The sequence below is a fragment of the Phragmites australis genome, chromosome 3, assembly GCF_958298935.1.
Source record: "Phragmites australis chromosome 3, lpPhrAust1.1, whole genome shotgun sequence".
NCBI classification, from domain to species: domain Eukaryota; kingdom Viridiplantae; phylum Streptophyta; class Magnoliopsida; order Poales; family Poaceae; genus Phragmites; species Phragmites australis.
In genome coordinates, this window is record NC_084923.1 from 48,108,366 (window position 1) to 48,127,315 (window position 18,950).

General features: G+C 41.2%; 2 protein-coding genes and 2 pseudogenes across 4 annotated transcripts; 2 read left to right on the forward strand and 2 right to left on the reverse strand.

Moving 5' to 3' along the window:
* Positions 1-475: 475 nt before the first annotated feature.
* On the reverse strand, positions 476-3,338 carry LOC133913611 (DNA-binding protein EMBP-1-like). 3 transcript variants are annotated; one of them, XM_062356804.1, is made up of 9 exons: positions 3,101-3,338; positions 2,922-3,011; positions 2,676-2,773; positions 2,516-2,573; positions 2,329-2,377; positions 1,983-2,239; positions 1,805-1,885; positions 967-1,092; positions 476-850 (listed from the first exon to the last, which is right to left on the reverse strand). In XM_062356804.1, the coding sequence occupies exons 1-9, from the start codon at positions 3,266-3,268 to the stop codon at positions 722-724; spliced, it is 1,056 nt and encodes a 351-aa protein (XP_062212788.1). In that variant the 5' UTR covers positions 3,269-3,338; the 3' UTR covers positions 476-721. The 3 variants fall into 3 exon arrangements, with proteins under 3 accessions (XP_062212788.1, XP_062212789.1, XP_062212787.1); XM_062356805.1 differs by having other exon boundaries at positions 2,516-2,570; positions 2,922-3,014; XM_062356803.1 differs by having other exon boundaries at positions 2,922-3,014.
* On the forward strand, positions 3,267-7,472 carry LOC133910814 (uncharacterized; annotated as a pseudogene).
* A 1,260-nt stretch (positions 7,473-8,732) lies between these two features.
* Positions 8,733-9,281, forward strand: LOC133910815 (dirigent protein 15-like; annotated as a pseudogene).
* A 5,402-nt stretch (positions 9,282-14,683) lies between these two features.
* Positions 14,684-15,889, reverse strand: LOC133913613 (thioredoxin H-type-like). Its single transcript, XM_062356807.1, has 4 exons — positions 15,728-15,889; positions 15,505-15,578; positions 15,181-15,303; positions 14,684-15,099 (listed from the first exon to the last, which is right to left on the reverse strand). Exons 1-4 carry the CDS (start codon positions 15,729-15,731, stop codon positions 14,968-14,970), a joined length of 333 nt encoding a protein of 110 aa, XP_062212791.1. The 5' UTR covers positions 15,732-15,889; the 3' UTR covers positions 14,684-14,967.
* Positions 15,890-18,950: the final 3,061 nt, after the last annotated feature.

Sequence of the window (18,950 nt, forward strand, 5' to 3'; positions counted from 1 at the left end):
TTAACCAGGTTGGATGATTTTAACTAGTCAAAATAAATGGATCACTTTATCTAGCATATTTGAAAAATATTTCTAAAAGTCAGGTAGTCCCATCCATCCAAACATCTCAAAAATATGTGGCGAAGTGTGGTCCATTCTCTTCTCTAAATATCCTTTGCAGACTTGCAGTTCCTTCTGTTGGCCGGCTGGGAACGAACAATACCCTATGAACTTCTTATGCTCAGGCACTGGCTCAGACAGGTAATTTTCAATTCAACTTGCGCATTAGAGGTAACAACATGATCGAACATTTCTTTTTAGACGCGAACATTTTGTCTCTTCATACGGAAGCACATGGAGTTGTCAGCACCACGAGTGAGTCGGCCCCAAAATGTAACAGAACCTCTACAGTTAACATTAATTGATCCGGTGAGGTAACCAAATGCACCAGTTAATTCATTCTCATCAGAAGTTAGAAATATGACATCCTTGGCTCTGTGGTATCACATCAGTACATCACTGTAACGACAAATCATTTTACAATATTTTTTCTGCGGGCAGCCATAATAACTGATAATATGACACATCAGTTTACACATATTTATCGGCAGCAGCCATAACTTATACATGGCGACTATACACAGGCCATGAACTATGTCGGTATCAAAACACTGATGAGTATTAAACACCCCATCTCATCTGTAGCCTAAAGCTAACCTCTTGTTTGTGGTTGCTACTCGAACTACCCCTTGCTATCATTAATATTTTTCTTATGGAGATTGCCATTGTTTCCATGATGGGCCTTCGACGTTTCAATCTGGATGCTCAAAGTAGTTAAAACACTAGGTGCCTCGGACTGTTCCATTTCACCCTGCACAAATATTTAGCTACCATGAGAAACTTTGAAGTACTACAATGACAACCTACCTATAGATAAATGTTCAATTCTGTGCTCATGGCGAAATAGGAGCACAGCTAGCTGTTCACCATTAGTTGTGAATTCTCTGCTTCCATGTCTTCACAGGCCTTCTTAAGCTGGTCAAGTTCTGATCCGAGTGCACCATTAATGGCGGTCAGGTCGGTTACCTTCTGGATCAGTTCTTCACATTCTTGCTGGATAGTATAACAAGAACATGTAATCAATAAGTACACATTTTCCCAAGAAAAAAAAGGCAGAGGAAACTAAATCTATGAAAATTTATTTGACTGACCCAACTAGAAAAGTGTCTGCAAGTAATCCACATATCTTACATCACTAACTAACCACAACCTTTTTTTTCCCTTTTTGTTTGCCTACAAAATTGCATTTGCATGACGAGGTATATGCCAAATTGGATTGTGTGTTTAGCTCAATTCAGATTTGCTTGGTGCTCAAAAAATAAATGTGGAAGGGCAGGTCAGGTCATAGGCATATTCAATCTCTCAAATCTAGTAAAAAAATAATTACCTAGTCAATCTCAGCCGCTCGAAACTTTTGAAACATTTTCTTACAATCATACAACTTTAGGTTAACATGGTGGGTAAGACATCAATTTAGGTCCTTCCCAGATGGTCAGGCCAGCTGTACCATTTTCAGTTTAAGACATTTTTAACTGTATATCAGTAAGTCGTAACTGGAGCATTTTTTTTTTTTCATGTGGATCAATGGATCTTTCATCTTTGTACAGCATAAATAAATAGAGAATTACTAGTATTTTACAAGTGTTACTTATTCTACCACTTACGATCAAAGAATCACCAGGAAAACAAGGGGTAAGATACCATAGGCATAAAATCATCTCCCCTCACATTCAGTGCGCAATTGACATATTTATCATGACAGTACCTGCTTGCGTAGTCTTGATCTCCTTGCAGACTCTCTGTTAGATTGTTTTCTTCTCTCCCTCTTCAATTCTCGTTCGTCCTTCTAAAAGAAGGAAATTACAAAGAATATGAGGAATATCGTAAGCGGATATGCTATATACTTAATACAGATGAAGAATACTGGTTATTCATGACTATACCATCTGAGACAAAGCGCCAGCATGTTGAGAAGGTGCCCCAGCATTCACCTCTCTCTGTCCTGAGGTCTCTGCTTTAGCAGGAGAATTGCTCCAAATATCCATCCCAATGTTCAAGTTTGGTGTGGCATTGGAAAGTGCTGCCCTCTCAGATGTCGAAACTGAGAGCTTTGATGCAGACCTCCTGGTTGCCAATGGCAACTCAGCTGCAGCATCCTGTGTTGCAGCAACCTGTGTTGTGGCAGCCTGAGACGGTTCACCTGAAATGTGCCAACCGTCAGGCGTACCCGCCAAAACAGGAAAGCTACTGCATAGTATCTTGTAAGAATTATGCTTTACGAGAGCCAACCTTTTACATCAGCATTGCCGGACTTTCTCCTCTTTGCAGACGGTAATACCTAGACAAAATTAGTAAATCACAATCAACCAAGACTGTCTGAATATATTACGCGCCGATCTCCTGCAGGTTCTAGAAAAGAAAGACTGTCCGAATACCGCTAAAATTAGCAGCATTTAGGTAACGACCAACAAGGTACCTTCTGGTCGGCACTGGCATCTCTCTTATCTGATGACTCCTCGCTCCCGCCATCACTGCTGCACACCACAATAGTTTCAGTCAGCTCAATCAAACGAAACAAACAGAGCAGCAACCAGCACCTAAATGGAAGCCAAAAAAAAAAAAAAAAAAACCAGTACCTCCCGGAATAACCATCGCCAGAGGGGGCACCGGAATTCTTCATCTTGCTATTCCCTTCCGCCACCGGCGCGGCCTCACCGGCCGGGTAAGGCACACCCTGCACAGAACCAGGCCCAGCAAGCAATTTCACGCATCAGCTGCAGCACTCGAACCGATGATCTAGTTAATTCCACCACTGAAGCCTGCACCGAACTAGATAATTGCACCGAGAATTAAACGAGAGAGGAGAAGGGCTCGGCATTCACTGCGGCCATGGACGCGTGCGCGTAGAACGCGGGGTGGTACACGGGGAACGGCACCGCCGCACCGTACGGTGCCCCCGCCGCCATCATGTGCTGCTGCACCCCACCATGGACGAAATCCTAGTCAGAGTCCAAACCCAACTCGACACACGCTTCGGAGAAATAAAGAGCGTCGCTCGTACCTGCGCGGCGGGCCAGGCGTAGGGGTGCCCGCCGGCGCCGTAGTAGGCCTGCAGCGAGGCGGCCCACTCCGCGTGCGCCTGCGGCGGCGCCCCCGCCCCTGCGGACGGGTCGCGGGGCGCGCTACCGCCGGGGCGCTCGTCGCCCGACGCGGAGGTGGATGACGCCATGGCCGCGCGTGTTGTGAGCTGCCACCGAGAGACCGATCTGCCGCTGTAGCTGTGACGCGGCCGGGGTGGTGAGGGAAGCGACGCGACGAGGACACGCAGAGGCAGGAGCAGGACGCAGGCAGGGCGGCGGGTCGGAGGTCTGTCCGGGGCAAGCCGGAGGGACGACACGTGGATCGGCGCGCGGAGAGGTGTCCACGTGTCCGTGAAGGTGGCGCGCTCGGCGTAAGAGTAGAACACAGGTGCGCGCGTGGGTTTCGTCGGGCCGCGGGGCCCCGGCGTCAGTGGAGGATGGGGTTGGGTAGGCGGTGCTGATGAGTCGGACGCCGCAAGGACTCTGGCGGGCGCGTGCGTGGGGTGACATCTGACATGGGCCGTGGGCTCGTGGTATCATGCAGGAGAATTTTTTATTTTTATATTTTTTAAATCAAAAAATTGAAAAATTAGGTGCTTTTTGAAAAATCATAGATCTAGATCACAGTTGCCTACTCGTCTTTGCTTCCAACGAGTGACATGTTAAAATAATAAAAAATACATTATTCTAATGCTTCAAAATTCAAAAATTTATTAAAATAGTCATAAAAAAATATGAAAAAAATATGATATAGATGATGCTATAATCTAGCTTTTTAAATTTTTTCGAATCAAACAATTACATGTACAATGATAAAAAAAGACAAATTTCAATTTAAACAATTTCATTGTAAAACTCTGTATAATAAAATTTATCTTTTTTTTTTCTATTGTACATATTATATTTTTGTCTAAAGCTAGATCATAGCATCCTTTACACCACTAATTTTTTTTAAAAATCTTCATGATTATTCAATAGTGTTCTAAATTTTAAGAGCAATATAATGCAATTTTTTTAAACCTAATGTCATTCCTGGTCAGTGGTCACCCCTTCCAACAAAACGGACATGCATTTTTAAATTTTTGAATTACGAAATATAAAAATAAAACTCTCTTGCAGGATGTGCAGTGCATTTTGTAGTCCGAATTGCAGGTGTTCCGTTCCCAGTCGTACGGATCGATCGGTACTAGTGACTCTCTTGGGCCAAATCCATCAGAATCTGCAATTGTCACTGCTTGCATCCATGCGTGAATCATTTTTTTGCCTCCGATTTCGATGCGAATTGGACTGCCTTATGAAAGTTCTCTAGAATTTTGGTTAAATTTCTGTGTTTTCAACCTCCTGATCTCCCTAGAATCGGGGGGCAGCCATCTTGTGCATGCTCGGTCACTACTTGTTTTCTCAAAATTTCTCGTGACCATTTTTTAGTGCTCTGAGGAGGATACACTGGAGCAGCTGAGGATTAGCTGCATCATATGCATCCTTGCCGTCGAAGTATTGTCTATTTAGAATTTTAGATGCAGTTACGAGGGCTTTGTACTTTTTTATTTAAATATATATTTGATGATGTTCACTACATCTATGATTTTCTTTGTTTTCTAGATATGTCAAGAATGAAAGTGGATGTCTTCAACCATACATGTCAGATCACATCAGATATTTGGATAAGAGCATAGCAATTTTCACCCCTGCCACTAACGGAAAAGATCCTATGGTATCTAGTCTTATACTATGTCATAAATTATCATAAAACTTAAAAAGGGTTTACTGCCCAAAACATCGCCTGGAGTGAGTAGTTCCTAAGTTTCAGTTTCATGGCTGCTACTCAATTAGAAGCTAACTAATATCATTTTTGCAGCTTCAATTGGAAAGCTTTGCACCACACTGTTGCCATTCTCTGCCAATTCACTTTTTTTCGTGTCATTTCCTATGGTCATGTCTTTCAGTGCATAAATTAGGTTCAAAACAGGGGGAAAAAAAGAATGCCGCTGGTTCATGTGCCCACCATCCATATGTAGTCTGAGTGCGATTGAATTCTTTTGGAACATAATTTCGTTACCGATGCAGCCTTTTGGTGGCTCCCACCCCTAAAATCATACTGTGTGCATGTAAAACTTCCTAGATCAATATGGATCCATGGAAGTGGATGAAACTAAGTTAAATTGGATTAGCTGTATAGATTGAAATATCTTTTGTGTCACAAAAATATCCCCCGGACTATAGGAGTGTCATGTAGCATTCTGAAATCTTCTTTTGAGCAAACTCTGCAGGAGCACTGCCTTTCGTTAAGAAGAAAAAGAAAGTCACTCTGACATCTAGAAGGGCACTTACCTTTTTTTTTTTTGGTTTGCGTAATCATGCTCTAATAACTTCTCCTTGTTTCAGGTCGAAGGAGATATTTGGTTTCTCCATTTCCCTTATCCTCATCAACCTAGTGTCCATATCGGAACGGGCTGATGAGAATCTCCTCCCAGCTGTTTACAAGGAAGTCAGTGCTACCTTCGATGCTAGTCCTACTGATCTGCGATACCTTACATTTCTGATGAACTTTCTGAAGTCCATAGCATCTCCCTTGGCAGGTGTCCTTGCTCTTCACTATGACCGCCCTGCAGTTCTTGCTATAGGGACAGTCTTCTGGGCTGTATCAACAGGGACTGTTGGTGTCAGCCAGTATTTTGGGCAGGTTGCATTCTGGAGAGCTGTAAATGGTTTTGGGCTTGCCATTGTTATACCAGCACTGCAATCCTTCATTGCTTATAGTTACAAAGATGGCACACGCAGAGCAGGATTTGGTTTACTAGCCCTTATTGGTTCAGTAGGTGGCATAGGAGGTAGTGTTTTAGCAACAATCGTGGCTGGAGGAGATTACTATGGTTTGCCAGGATGGCGGCTTGCATTTATTGCGGTTGCATTTGTGAGCTTGTTAATTGGTCTTCTTGTATACTTTTATGCTGTTGATCCCTGAAAAATGTCTCCAAGCCATTTTGGGGGTGATGAGGATCATGAGAGGTGCGGTTTTCTTCTGATTTTAGAAAAACTCTTTACTTGTCTGTTAAAATTTCGAAATAAAATAAAACAATAATTGTATCATGAAGGCATAAGTAGCATTCCTGTATTGCTGGTTATCAGCCGGAAAATTTCTATCTTAGTGAAAGATATGTGAAAGTGCGATTTTTTTTCTTTGTAGCTGATGTCTTGGATGGCTATATATATCAGCTTACTATTGCCCCTAGACCACTTTTCTTTGTCGACCAAAATCCTGTATGCCACTGCTATTGTGTACTTGCATATCAGGGTAACAATGTGATCTTATGCAAATGGCAGGTAACATTTGGTCAGAAATGGTGGTGCCCTTCCTCCATAATCCATCTGGAAGGATTCATGGATAGTGGCGAGATCAGTAATGAAAGTGCGGACATTTCAAATCATTGTATTGCAAGGCATTGTTGGCTCTTTGCCATGGGCTGCTGTGGTTTTCTTCACCATGTGGTTCGAACTCATTGGTACGAAAGCAATGGAGATTTTTCAATACTTGAACTGATTAGCACCCCTTTCTGAAGTTTAACATTTACGCTCTTCGACCCTCATAGGTTTCGACAACAACAGCTCAGCAGCACTAAACAGCTTTTTTGCTATTGGGTGCGCCAGTGGATCATTTCTAGGTGGCATGATAGCAGATCGCGTATCAAGATACTATCCAGATTCTGCTTGCATCATGTGTGCTCAGTTTAGCGCCTTCATGGGTATTCCTTTCTCATGGATCCTCTTTACAGCCATTCCCCAGTCTGTTGATTACTGGTCTGCCTATGCTGTCACACTCTTCTTAATGGGAATTACCATAAGCTGGTGTGCTACTTGTGCGAACAACCCCATGGTCACAGAGGTAGTCCCTCCCAAGCACCGCACAATGATCTACACCTTTGATCGTGCATTCGAGGGCTCATTTGGCTCACTGGCTGCTCCTGCTGTTGGCATGGTGACCAAAAAGTTCTATGGCTACAACGCAAAGACCGTTGATCTAGCACATGGTTCGGTGGATGGAGCTTATGCACTCTCAAGAGGTCTATTGACTATGATGATTGTCCCTTTTGCTCTTTGTCTCATTTTTTATAGCCCATTGTACTCCGTGTTCAAGTGTGACCGAGAAAATGCTAGATTGGCCAGCATTAAGGAACAAGAGCTTATACGAAAGCTCTCTGACCAGGGGCATTGATCAACTGAATCATTCTAACCAGATCGAAATTACTGAGTGGTTCTGTTTTTTTTTTTTTTTGGGTGCTGGTTTCCACGGCAAACAAGGGCAGATTTTGTGTACAAGTGATTGATTGGATGAGCTCATCATTCTCAATTTGCCTGATGGATAGTACATTTAAATAAATAGAAGGCACCTGCCATTTTCATTCTCATTTTCTTACCATCTATTGCCCATAAACTTGAATAGAACACAAGGAGGCATTACGCAAGGCTAATGCTGATATTGTTAGCAGAATTCATGTAGTAGACTCAGATAAACAGTATACGCAGATAGACATTTATTCCCATTGTATATTTAGCATATCAAATCATTGAAAACACTGAAATATTTTGCTTGAATTTCTCCTGAATAAGCAAGAACCTGTCTTCACTGATACCTGGTAATATTTCATCCCTGATACTTATGGGGCATAGTAAGGTCATTTGCCGTAACACACATGTTTGTCTGAAGGATTATTCTGTTGAAGTCTAGGAATGGTCTGAACCAAGGATTATTCAAATGACAAAAGGGTATGAACCATTATCTGTACCCTTACAAAATTCCAAGTTATAAGATATTCGCACCACCTCTGTACTGTAGAAGGGAAATATGCTCATTTCCATCAAATGTTGATTTTATATACCATAAGGATACCCACATATGATCACCTCATCTATGCTAATGCAGCAATGGCTCCTTTTGCGCTGTAGTCTTTACCATAGTGGTGCCGTTCCTAGATCGAATTGCTCTACGAATTACAAGTTAGATTTGTCTTTGCTTGTGCGAAAGCCTCACCTAAAATCCTCTCCGTCCACAAAACCACTTAAAATTTCATCTGTACATTGTGTTGCTGACCCGTGGGTCTACTGGGAGCACTTTTATGCCGCAAAGAGAAGAAATTGATTTCCATAATTGTGGCCCATATATAGATGTCAACCAGTTACTCTAGCACCATTTATGCCTCCCGATTGAAGCTAATTATGATCAGCGAATTCGCTTACCAATAATTGCTTTTCCGGTTTCCAGACATACGTCCATGAATATTTAAGGTACGATATGGCTATCTTTTTTCTATCTATTTACATACAAAACAATTAAATTTATTCATTCACCTACAGCTAATTTGTTCGTTCATCTACAGCTAATGTATTCATTCATGTACAGCTAACCTACACCCAATACTTACAAAATGGTCCCAGTATTTTGTTGCTGGATCATAATAGACTTTCCATACACATCGAGTGTAAATATGCCCATATTTATTTCCATAAATACATGAAGTTATGCAAATATTGGGGTATAAAAATGCAAAGCGCTCCTTTTATTGTACCAAATTCAGTTGGAAATTCCACATCCCAGAGCCAAAAAAAGAGAACACCATGAGGACTCCATCCCTGCTCCTCCTTGCCATCCTGCTTGTCATCATCTCCCTCCAGCAATGCTACCACTGAACTGCTTGGTCGAGAGAAGATCACCCACCTGCGCTTCTACCTCCATGGCACCCTAAGCGGAAAGGACGACCCAACCGCGGTCCTTGTTGCTCGTGGTGCTAATCATAAGGCGAAACGTGATGATCCAGTACCCTTCAGTTCTGTCTATGCACCCGATGCTGTGCTCACTGAGGGCCCTGAAAGACATTCCAAGGTGCTGGGGAACGCGCAAGGTTTATACCTTCCATCTGGGAAACGTGAATTTTCGCTTGTTCTCGGCATGGATTTCGAGCTCACGGATGGTCCTTTCAATGGCAGTGCATTCGTTGTCTTCTCACGGAATCCCATCACGCACCCTGTTGGTAGGGAACTCGCCATTGTTGGTGGCCGAGGCGCGTTTCGGATGGCTCGGGTTTCGCCTTGCTCCGGACGCATTACTTGGACACCAGCAATGGTGATGCAATCGTAGAGTATAACGTGAACCTTTTGCACCACTGAGTTGCTTATGTGTGCTTGTGCGGGCATTGGTGTTTCTAGCACAATAATGTTGGTTACCTTTGTATTATGTTGGTTTTGTTTCCAGTTTGCTCTTAATATGGATACTCTCTTGTTATGAGTGTCATAACTTAGCATCTAGCCTCTCGGTAAGTTGTAAATATTTCGATGATTAATAATAATCGTATTATTGTAACTAACAAATGTGTTTTGAAGGGTAAAAAAATTTAGTTTATAATAATACTTAGGTATTCTTGATTCCTAAGATGATTATACGGACGATCAAAGGATATGTACATCAAAATTAAATATCTTCTAGTTCTAAGTGTTACAAGGAGATAAAGAACACTTAGAGTAGTATATGTTCTATTTTCTTAGTATTTTTTAATCGTATTATAAAGAGGGGTTAAGAGTAGTAGCTTGATCTAGGTTAGTCTAGACTTGGTTGAATGTAAACTTGTAAAATTCTAGCACTAGGTAGCTCAGTAAAGCTCACATATGAGTTGTCGAGAAGTTAGAACTCAAGAATGATTGAATTGGATGAGTTTAATTTTTTTTGCATACGCCAGATGATCAGTCGCCCAGTAGTTTAAACTCGTCGGAGTGTTTTGACTCAGAAGGGAAATTTCAAGTCAACACGCCAGATGCCCCGACGTTAAGGATAAATACGTCAGAGTGTTTTCAGAAGATGTGAATTTTCTAAAGAAGATGAAGTACAACGTGTTGGATGGTCCGGTGTACTTTTAAAGGCTTCATCGAAGTATTTCTTGCAGAGAAGGTTTCTCAGATAGTTTTTCATTATTATATGTGTTGGATGGTCCGACGTATGAATCAGAGGCTTCGTTGGAGCATTTTAGAGCAGTAATAGCTAGTACATCTGGTACTGACAATGTTTGAAAAAGGTACACGTCGGATGGTCCGGCGTGTGTGAACCGGTGCACACCAGACCTTCCGGCGTTCACAGAAAAAGTGGGTGGTTGAACAAAGGCTAGATTTGAAACTCTGGCCTATAAATACCTCCTCACTCGGTCTCACTTCAAGCTCTTGCAACCCAAAGAAGCTTATACACTGAATGTATTATCTAGAAGTAAGAGAGAGTACTTGAGTGATTTGTAAAGTCTCTAATTAGAAGATTAAGGACATATTAGTGCTTAGAGAGTAGTAAGTGTGCATCTAGCTGTAGTTTAGGCTTGATCTTGGTCAAGTGAAGTTATTGGTTTGTTACTCTCGGTGGTTAGCACGGTAAGCTCTTGGAATTCTTGTGGCAGCCCCGAGAAGTGCAATGTAATTAGTTTGATACCTGTCAATCCAGAGATGGACAAGTGACAATCATAAGAGAGCACTTGAGTCTTAGTGACTTAAGGGGAGCAATATCGTTGTGGATGCTCTAACGAGGACTAGGGAGAGTGTCAACTCCTCGATATTTCGAGAAAAAAAATCGATATCCTCTTGTCCATCTATCTATTTTTTCGCATTTACTTTGAGCATTTACCTTCTTGTAAGCTTTTAATTTTGTAATTTGTTTAATGTCGTTGCTTGTTTATTTTGTTATTTTGCTCTAGCTTGTTCACGTAGTTACATTATATTTCATCTAGGATAAGGTTGTTACTTGTTCTAGTACTCAGTAGAAGTGGTTTTAATTAGAGCCCAATTCACCCTTCTTCTTGGGTCATTCGATCAATAACGTTATGATATCTAATGTCAATGATAGCGGGATTAAATCTTAAAATGTCGTTAATGGATATTGTGACCGCATACTTGTTTGAGACGAACTAAAAATCTCGGACCCTAAATCCAATCGCAACATGTACAATGTTAAATTGTAGAGATCGTTGTATGGGCTTAAACAGTTAAGCCAGATGTGGTACAACCGGCTAAGTGAGTTTCTCCTGAAGAAAGGATATATCTATAATGAGGACTATCCGTACGTATTTATTACAAAGTCCTAGAATGGATTTTGTATCATCTTAGTCTATGTTTATGACTTAACTATTATAAGATGTGCAGGCGAGCACCTATCTTAAGATGGAGTTTAAGATGAAAAACTTAGGTAAGATCAAGTTTTGCTTAGGCCTTCAAATTGAGCATCTCCCTTAAGGGATTCTTAGTACACCAGCCGACCTACACTAAAAAGGTCCTCAAGAGATTTTACATGTCAACTGATGAGAAAATATAGACCCATTTAAACCAAAGTGCGATGATGAGGAAATATTGAGACATGAAATCTCATACTTAATCGCCATTGGAGCACTGATCTATCTCGTGAATTGCACCAACCTAATATTATATTTGCAGTAAACTTGCTAGCTAGATACAGTGTAGCCCTAACCAGAAGGCATTGGGTCAGCGTTAAAACGGTTCTCAAATACCTCAAAGGCACTATTGACCTTGATCTGTTTTTCCTAAAGAAACAAGACTTGACTTTAGTGGGTTATGCAGATGCTAGATATACGTCAGATCCACATAATGCAAGGTCTCGAACTGATTTTGTGTTTATCTATGGTGGTACAACCATTTCATGGCAGTCCTGTAAGCAGACTTTGGTAGCGATGTCTACAAACCACTCAGCGATTATAGCATCATATGAAGCTGCACGTGAATGTGTTTGGCTATGACGAATGGTTACCTATATCCATAAGTCACGTGATTTAGATACCACCCATACCCCCACAATTATCAATGAGGATAAGGCAGCGTGTATTGCACAAATGCAAACGGGCTATATAAAGAACAACTTAACTAAGCATAACTCCCAAGTTCTATTACCCTCATGAACTCCAGAAGCAAGGTGAGGTAAATATCCTACAAGCAATGTCATATGACAATCTGGCGGATTTGTTTGCAAAATTGCTTTTTGCTACTACATTCATGAAATATGTCCGAAGAATCGGCATGAGGTTTTGGTTCAGGGAGAGCCGCACCCTTGAAATTTGGCCCTGGTTTTTGGATCATGTAGATCTGTAACTATACGATCAAGAAGATCATATATATATATATATATATATATATATATGTATGTATGGTAGGAAGCATATTTGTTACTCTCGAAAGTATGTACTCTCACATACGTATCTCATAACATAGGGAGAGTATGTAAGTATATAAGATCATTCAAGTGGTATGTATATTTTTTAGCTGGTTTATACATATATTTTTTGAGTATATTACATTTTATATACAAATATGAAGGTATTATTAAAATCTATTAAAATTGATATACTTCTTTTCAATTTTTTCATATAATTACATTGGAGTCTTAGAATGAGTATATAAATATACTCATAATGATAAAAGATTATATCTAATTTATTTATATGATATATCAAAGTAAAAGTATATATTTAGAAGTACCGATTAGTTTTAACTCGTTGGGAGGAGGTAAAACGGATAGGGGAACCCGTAACAACGCCTTTCTGAACAAAATGCTCTCCAGCCACGGACTTGGGGCACACGTGTCATGCAGAACTAGGCAGAACTGCATGCATCCAACACGACAATGGCCAAATGCATCAGTCAGCATAGCTACATGCACTGCGATGTGGCTGCCACTCGGTCCCCGAGCTCCTCTCCATTTGCCACGCGCGCATCCGTGCATGCATGTAGGACTCTGCCGCCTCCGTCTCCTGATATATCCAGAGATCCAGACGTCCTCGATCTCCTTCCCATGGCAACGTGAAACTAACAAACGCTGTAACTGGCCATCTCATCGCCATGGCATCCTCGGAGCAAGTTTTCCCTCACCTCACGGAACCAATCCCTCAGTCTCTCCACCCCAACTACAAACCGGCGGGCAAGCTCCATGTATATTATTCTAGTACATTTCTTCAGGGTCTTGATAACGATGGGATCCAACACTACGTGAGAAAACATCAAATAAGACATTATATTAGTGATGACTGTTTAGCGTATATTATTAATATTCTATTAATAATAGGTCTAATAAAGATATGTTACTAATGTGCATTCTGATAAGATCAGATATAGATCTGTCGCTAATAAGTGACTATTAGTAACAGATCATAATATAATCTGTTACTGATAATAATAATGATAAATCAAATTATGACTCGTTACTATAAGTTAGTCATCAGTGACGAGTTGTTCTAGATCAGTTATTAGTGATAAGTCAAGTTATGACTTATTACTAATGATCAACTCATCAGTGATGGGTCATCCTAAGTCAGTCATTATTGATGGGTCAAATTGTGATATGTCACTAATGACACTTATTAATTACGGATTATCCTAGGTTAATTATTAATAACGGGTCAAGTCGTGATCCATCACTAATGATAGTATTCATGAGTGCAGAATTTTGGTAAGTACTCTACTTGTGGTATTTGCCATCGAAAAAAATATGGAAATGGAATCATAAGACTACTTTATAACATGCTAATCTTCATCTACTCAATAAGTGTTCCCTCCTGAAATAAAATATGTTATTTGCTCTCCATTTAAATGCTCGGCAATGCAAATTTGATTTTGAGTTATCACAAATATTTTTTATTTTTCTCTTTTTTTTTCTCACCTCAGCAACATTAGAATAGGAACCATTATATATTTCTGCTCAAATTTGATGTAAGGGGTGATAGCTATGGACATAAACATGCGTTTCGAAAATGGTGCAGAAACTTTAGAGAGCGATAACTCAATCTTCTAGACCGAATTTAGCCTAGAATAATTCGTCGAACCCAACTTTGTTGGAAAAAAATAGATGTAACTTTTTTTAGATGTTTGCAGAGTCAAAAAAAATATTGAAATCAGAGTTCATATGTAAAAGTTATGCCTATTTTACCGAAGGCACTCTGTGTCATATATCAATTTGCTATCATTTGCATGAGATATTCATAAATTCATCACATATATTAATACAATTTTGGATGAAGAAAAAATTTATATGTAATAACCCTTGGTAAAATCAGTCATGAGTGACAGATCACGGTTATGATACGTCATTAATGTCTTTCAGCAAAAATTTTAAAAAATAAAATATCTAGTTTCTATCATAACTATGTTATAGCAGAGATGGTAAGTTGGATATGCACGCGAGGGAAAGGTTGCGGGTTAGATTCCCATGAAATACAAACTTGAAAACAGTATGTAAAATAGTATAAATTGTGAGGCATAAATTATGAGGCATATGCGATGGATATGCATTGAGATTACTCAGGTGAAAAAAATATGACCCATCACTAATATTCAGTCAATAGTGACGGATCACTGTTACGATCCGTCACTAATAACTGAATATCAATAATATATCATAAACTGTTAATAATAATCTATCATCAGTGAGACAATAAAAATGACGAGTATATGACCATCACTAATTTCAGTTATCACCTGTTATTAATTTTTTTTTTCCCGTAGTGCAGTTGCCCAAGTAGTTAAGGGAATCATACAGGGAACAACCAAGTTCTGGCAGTAGCTCCAGAAATTTATTCCAAATACATCAAACCAGTATACAGTTCTTCGTCGCCTCAATATATTAAGATGGACTTAGCTGCCCAGAAGTTCAGGCAAATCATACACGGGACGATCGATATATCGATATAATCGATGCACACAGATCATGAACCATACCTACGAGTGAGGCAGCAGCTGGTGGACAGCGGTCATGCCCGTGTGGGTGCGCGTCTATATGTATTCTGGAATAGGAGTGTTTATTTATTTCATCTAATGTACATATTTATTTCAGTTTGGCGGTGATGCTCTTCCTGAGCTGTTCCTTCTTGACGCCAACGACCGTGTCCTCCACGTCGTATTCCTTGATCAGCATGAACGTCGGCAGCGCCTCCACTCCGGCGTTCTCCGCCAAATCCTGCACGAATGCATGCACACCATCATCAGGCCCGCCGAAATGATCCATCGAATTAACCAGTGGACTCATCAACGTCCATACCTTGAACTTGTCGACGTCGAGCGTGTAGAACTCGACTTCTTTGAAGTCATTGGCGAGATCCTTGTACGCCTGCTTCATGTACTTACTTGGTTCGGACCACGTCGCCCAGAACTCCAGCACCACCTTGCAACAATCAAAGTATACACACACACACACACACACACACACACACACACAGAGAGAGAGAGAGAGAGAGAGAGAGAGAGAGAGAGAGAGAGAGAGAGCTTCATCAGTATTTTCTTTGCCGTTACAACTTAGAGAGAGAGAGAGAGAGAGAGTCTTCCAAACAAAAAAACAACTTGAGAGAAAATTAAAGCTAGGTACCAGCTTTTTTCCAGCTTTCCCCAAACGCTCGATCAAATCACTCCACGTTTGGATGGCGGTCACGGCGCCGTCTCCTATACATACAATTACATGTTTTCCATTAACAAAATTAAGGAAGTCGACACGCAGTACGAATTACAGAAAGCCAAAATAAATCGAGGCATCAAACGCCAGCAGGGAAGGATTAAACGCCAGCAGGGAGAAGAAGTCGTGTCGTCGTTACCCATCTTGTTGATTTGCCTTGCTTCACTACCCGCAGCTGGCCTACGCGGCGTGTGATGATCGATCAGCTAGCTCTTGAGGGGGAGCTGCGCAGTGCAAGGTGACGGCATTATATAGTCGCGGAGCTGATCGAGGCCTGCAGGTAGGGTGAATGGAGTGCCGAGTCGTGCCTACCTCTAGTTTAGGTGACGGTCTGAACGATGGAAAGAATAGATGCTCGACAGTTTTTGCGCGCAAGTTCCCTCCGAGAGGTTTCAAGCTTTTTGGAGCGTAATTTCGTCCGGTGTGCGTTTTTCAGGCTGGCCCGGGGTGCAAATAATGTGAATGGACGTTTCTTTTTTCGTTTTGTAATTTCTTGGTTGATGGCCGTTTTGGGTTGGATATCTCCGCCAAGCTGTGTACATAGACATTTTCATGTTGGTTGGGTGATCTCGGCTAACCACCTAAGCTAATTAACTTTGATCGAGATAAAAGGGGGCGTTGACCCACCATCATGTGCGTGCCTTGATCGGAGGCCAGAACTAACCGACGCATGGCTTGATCCTAGGCCGCCCGAGCTTATAAAAAGGAGGGGCCACAATATCTAGATGAAAACCTAATGACTAATAGCGTCCAATTAACACTCCTAAAGGTTCTACCGATCAAGAGAAGCTCGACGGCGGCTTGAAGACCAATGCTGCCGCCAGCCACTGCTGACGTTCAACAACAACTACATCTACATTGATATCAACAGCATGCCTGCATCACGTAGGCAGGGGTCTTCGCGGCCTCGGAGGCATTCTACAACAGGGTATGTGATTTTTAAGTGTAAATCTAGGTGTTCATATCTTAAGGCTAATCGATTCAATGATATAATTGAGAATTTTTCCTAACATTTCACGGTCACGGGACATCTTCCAGCCTTTTATTATTGCTTGTTTCAATATTCAGGGAGCATCTTTCAGTCTTTTCTTATTGCTTTCTACGATCTAAAGTTATTCGTATGCTATTATTTATTTCTAACAACTGAGCAAGCTGGTGTTTCATTTTAGTTAACATACATTAATTAATTATCACGAACGCTTCGTCTATCCTGGGGGTTTATCCTCAAAAGTTGCAAAAGAAGGGCACGTTTCCATTCCTCGACAAAACGTTTGAATCCAATCAAACCAGAGGAGAGGCTTGAGCCGAAGTGGTCCTTGCGTCACTTCCCTCTATGTCTGATAATATACACAAATTTATACAGTTGATATGAATAGATTTATAATAAAAAAAATCTTCATCTTAGATACTGGTGCACCACCTAAACTACTCAAACCTAATCTATGCTCATCAGCAACACGCCTATTTGTGGTGTGCTAAAGGTTTAAGCAAGATGTTATGGTTCCATTCGATGATACATAAAGTGCAAATTCGAACTTGGCTATATCGAAGGACCAGGGAATATTAGGCTGTGGGAATCGTGCAAAGAGACCGAAAGGGAGGAAGCTTACGAGCAGGGGGACGCCATCTTTATAGATTCCGACTTCGCACCTTAAAAAAAAGGATTCCAATTCCACTCCTTAAAGAAGAAAAAAAAAAGATTCCAACTCCACTTAAACTACCTTTTGTCAAACTCAATATACAGTTTTGCTGTGAAGAAAAATATTCCTTGTCAACCCTTGTACGAATTTCAGCATTTTTTTAATTTTGTTCTCAGCTCACATTTCTTTGGGCAAGGAATTATTCAGAGTTATTTGGATTTATTCGGGTTTTTCTTCTTCTTTGTGATAGAATATGACCTGGAGAAGTGAGAATTCGATCGGTGGGATCAACCACGCAAGTGACAGAGGAAAGCATAAAATCAATTAAAGACATTGAGCAAGGAGGCAAGTCATTCTTATTTGACCATGTTTAGTATACCTTTGGTTGAAATTCCCTACAATTCCAACTAATTCAAACCCCTTCTTAACTACCTCCAAAATCCTAAAATCTACCAAGTCCGCAACCACTCATCTTGGCCCTTATCTTTATTTTTTAAATGTATATGCAAAACGCATATAACAGATACACACCTCACTTACAACACACATAAACAAACGATTGTGCGTCCTTTACATAAAGTAGAGTAGATTGAAGGACTTTAGACTCTCGGTGTGTAAAAAATATATAATATAACTAAAAATATACATGTGTATATTTATAACATGTTTAGAATATAAGCCGTTAGATGAAAACACCTAAGAACAAGATGGTAGGTGTGCACAGTGCACCAGCGTCGAGCTAAGCTCGAATGCAAGCGGGCTCGGTCGCGACCTTGCTACGCGCGATCTCCCTTACCTTTCGTTTCTTTTCTCTTGCAGCCCTCTCCTTCGCCAGTTGGGCTGCTCGTCCACTCCATCGTGGCCACCTGCCCACCTCCCAGGCTACCAGGCCGAGACAGCACCGGCGCCGTCGATCCCCGCTGGTTTTCTTGTGTACTGCTTGAGATCTACGTACCTCCATCTATCAGGCGAGGCCAACCGGCCAAGTCTAGGAGAAGGATGCATGGTGCACTGTAACGAAGTGAACGTATCTGCTTCGACGGGGGTAGTGCAACGAACATTATATTCCATATTAATTCTGTTTGAAATGAACCTGAACTCAAATTATCGGATCCTGGAACGAACCTGATTTTGGTTTCTAAAGTTTTTGATAGATCTTTGGAAGTTCCCCATAATTAGTACGTGTCGGTCCGGAGGCCTATTTCTCAAACACGTTATGAACTTATGATATCGAGTCCGGCCCTCTAGACCTGAATCGAACCGGCCTGTCTTATGATGGTCAGCGTTAGCTATATATGGGCTAAACACAACCCTTGAAGGAAGGATATGGTTTTCATGCCAAGACAAGTAGTTTCTTCGGAAGAACAGGATCTGTCAGGGGCTGCATAGTAATTTTATATTTTATTCAGGGATGCCTATGTAATTTTCCTCTTAAAAAAAGAAGTTTCTGAAGCTGCCGCACCACAAGTAGTAAAAAAGACAGAGATGCGACGTGCATATATAAAATAGTGTTATTCTATATATAGGACGTAGAATAACTGTAATACACTCGCTCCTATTTCACCTCTCCATATCCACCATGTGCCTCGTAGGCCCTTGCCTCGTGGGCTCATCCCTCAGGGCCCCGCCTTGTGCCTGCCCTATGCGAACCCACCCGCTCGCGCCTCTGGGTGTGCTCCCATGCACATGTGCACATCGGTGTGAGGGGGGAGAAAGACAACA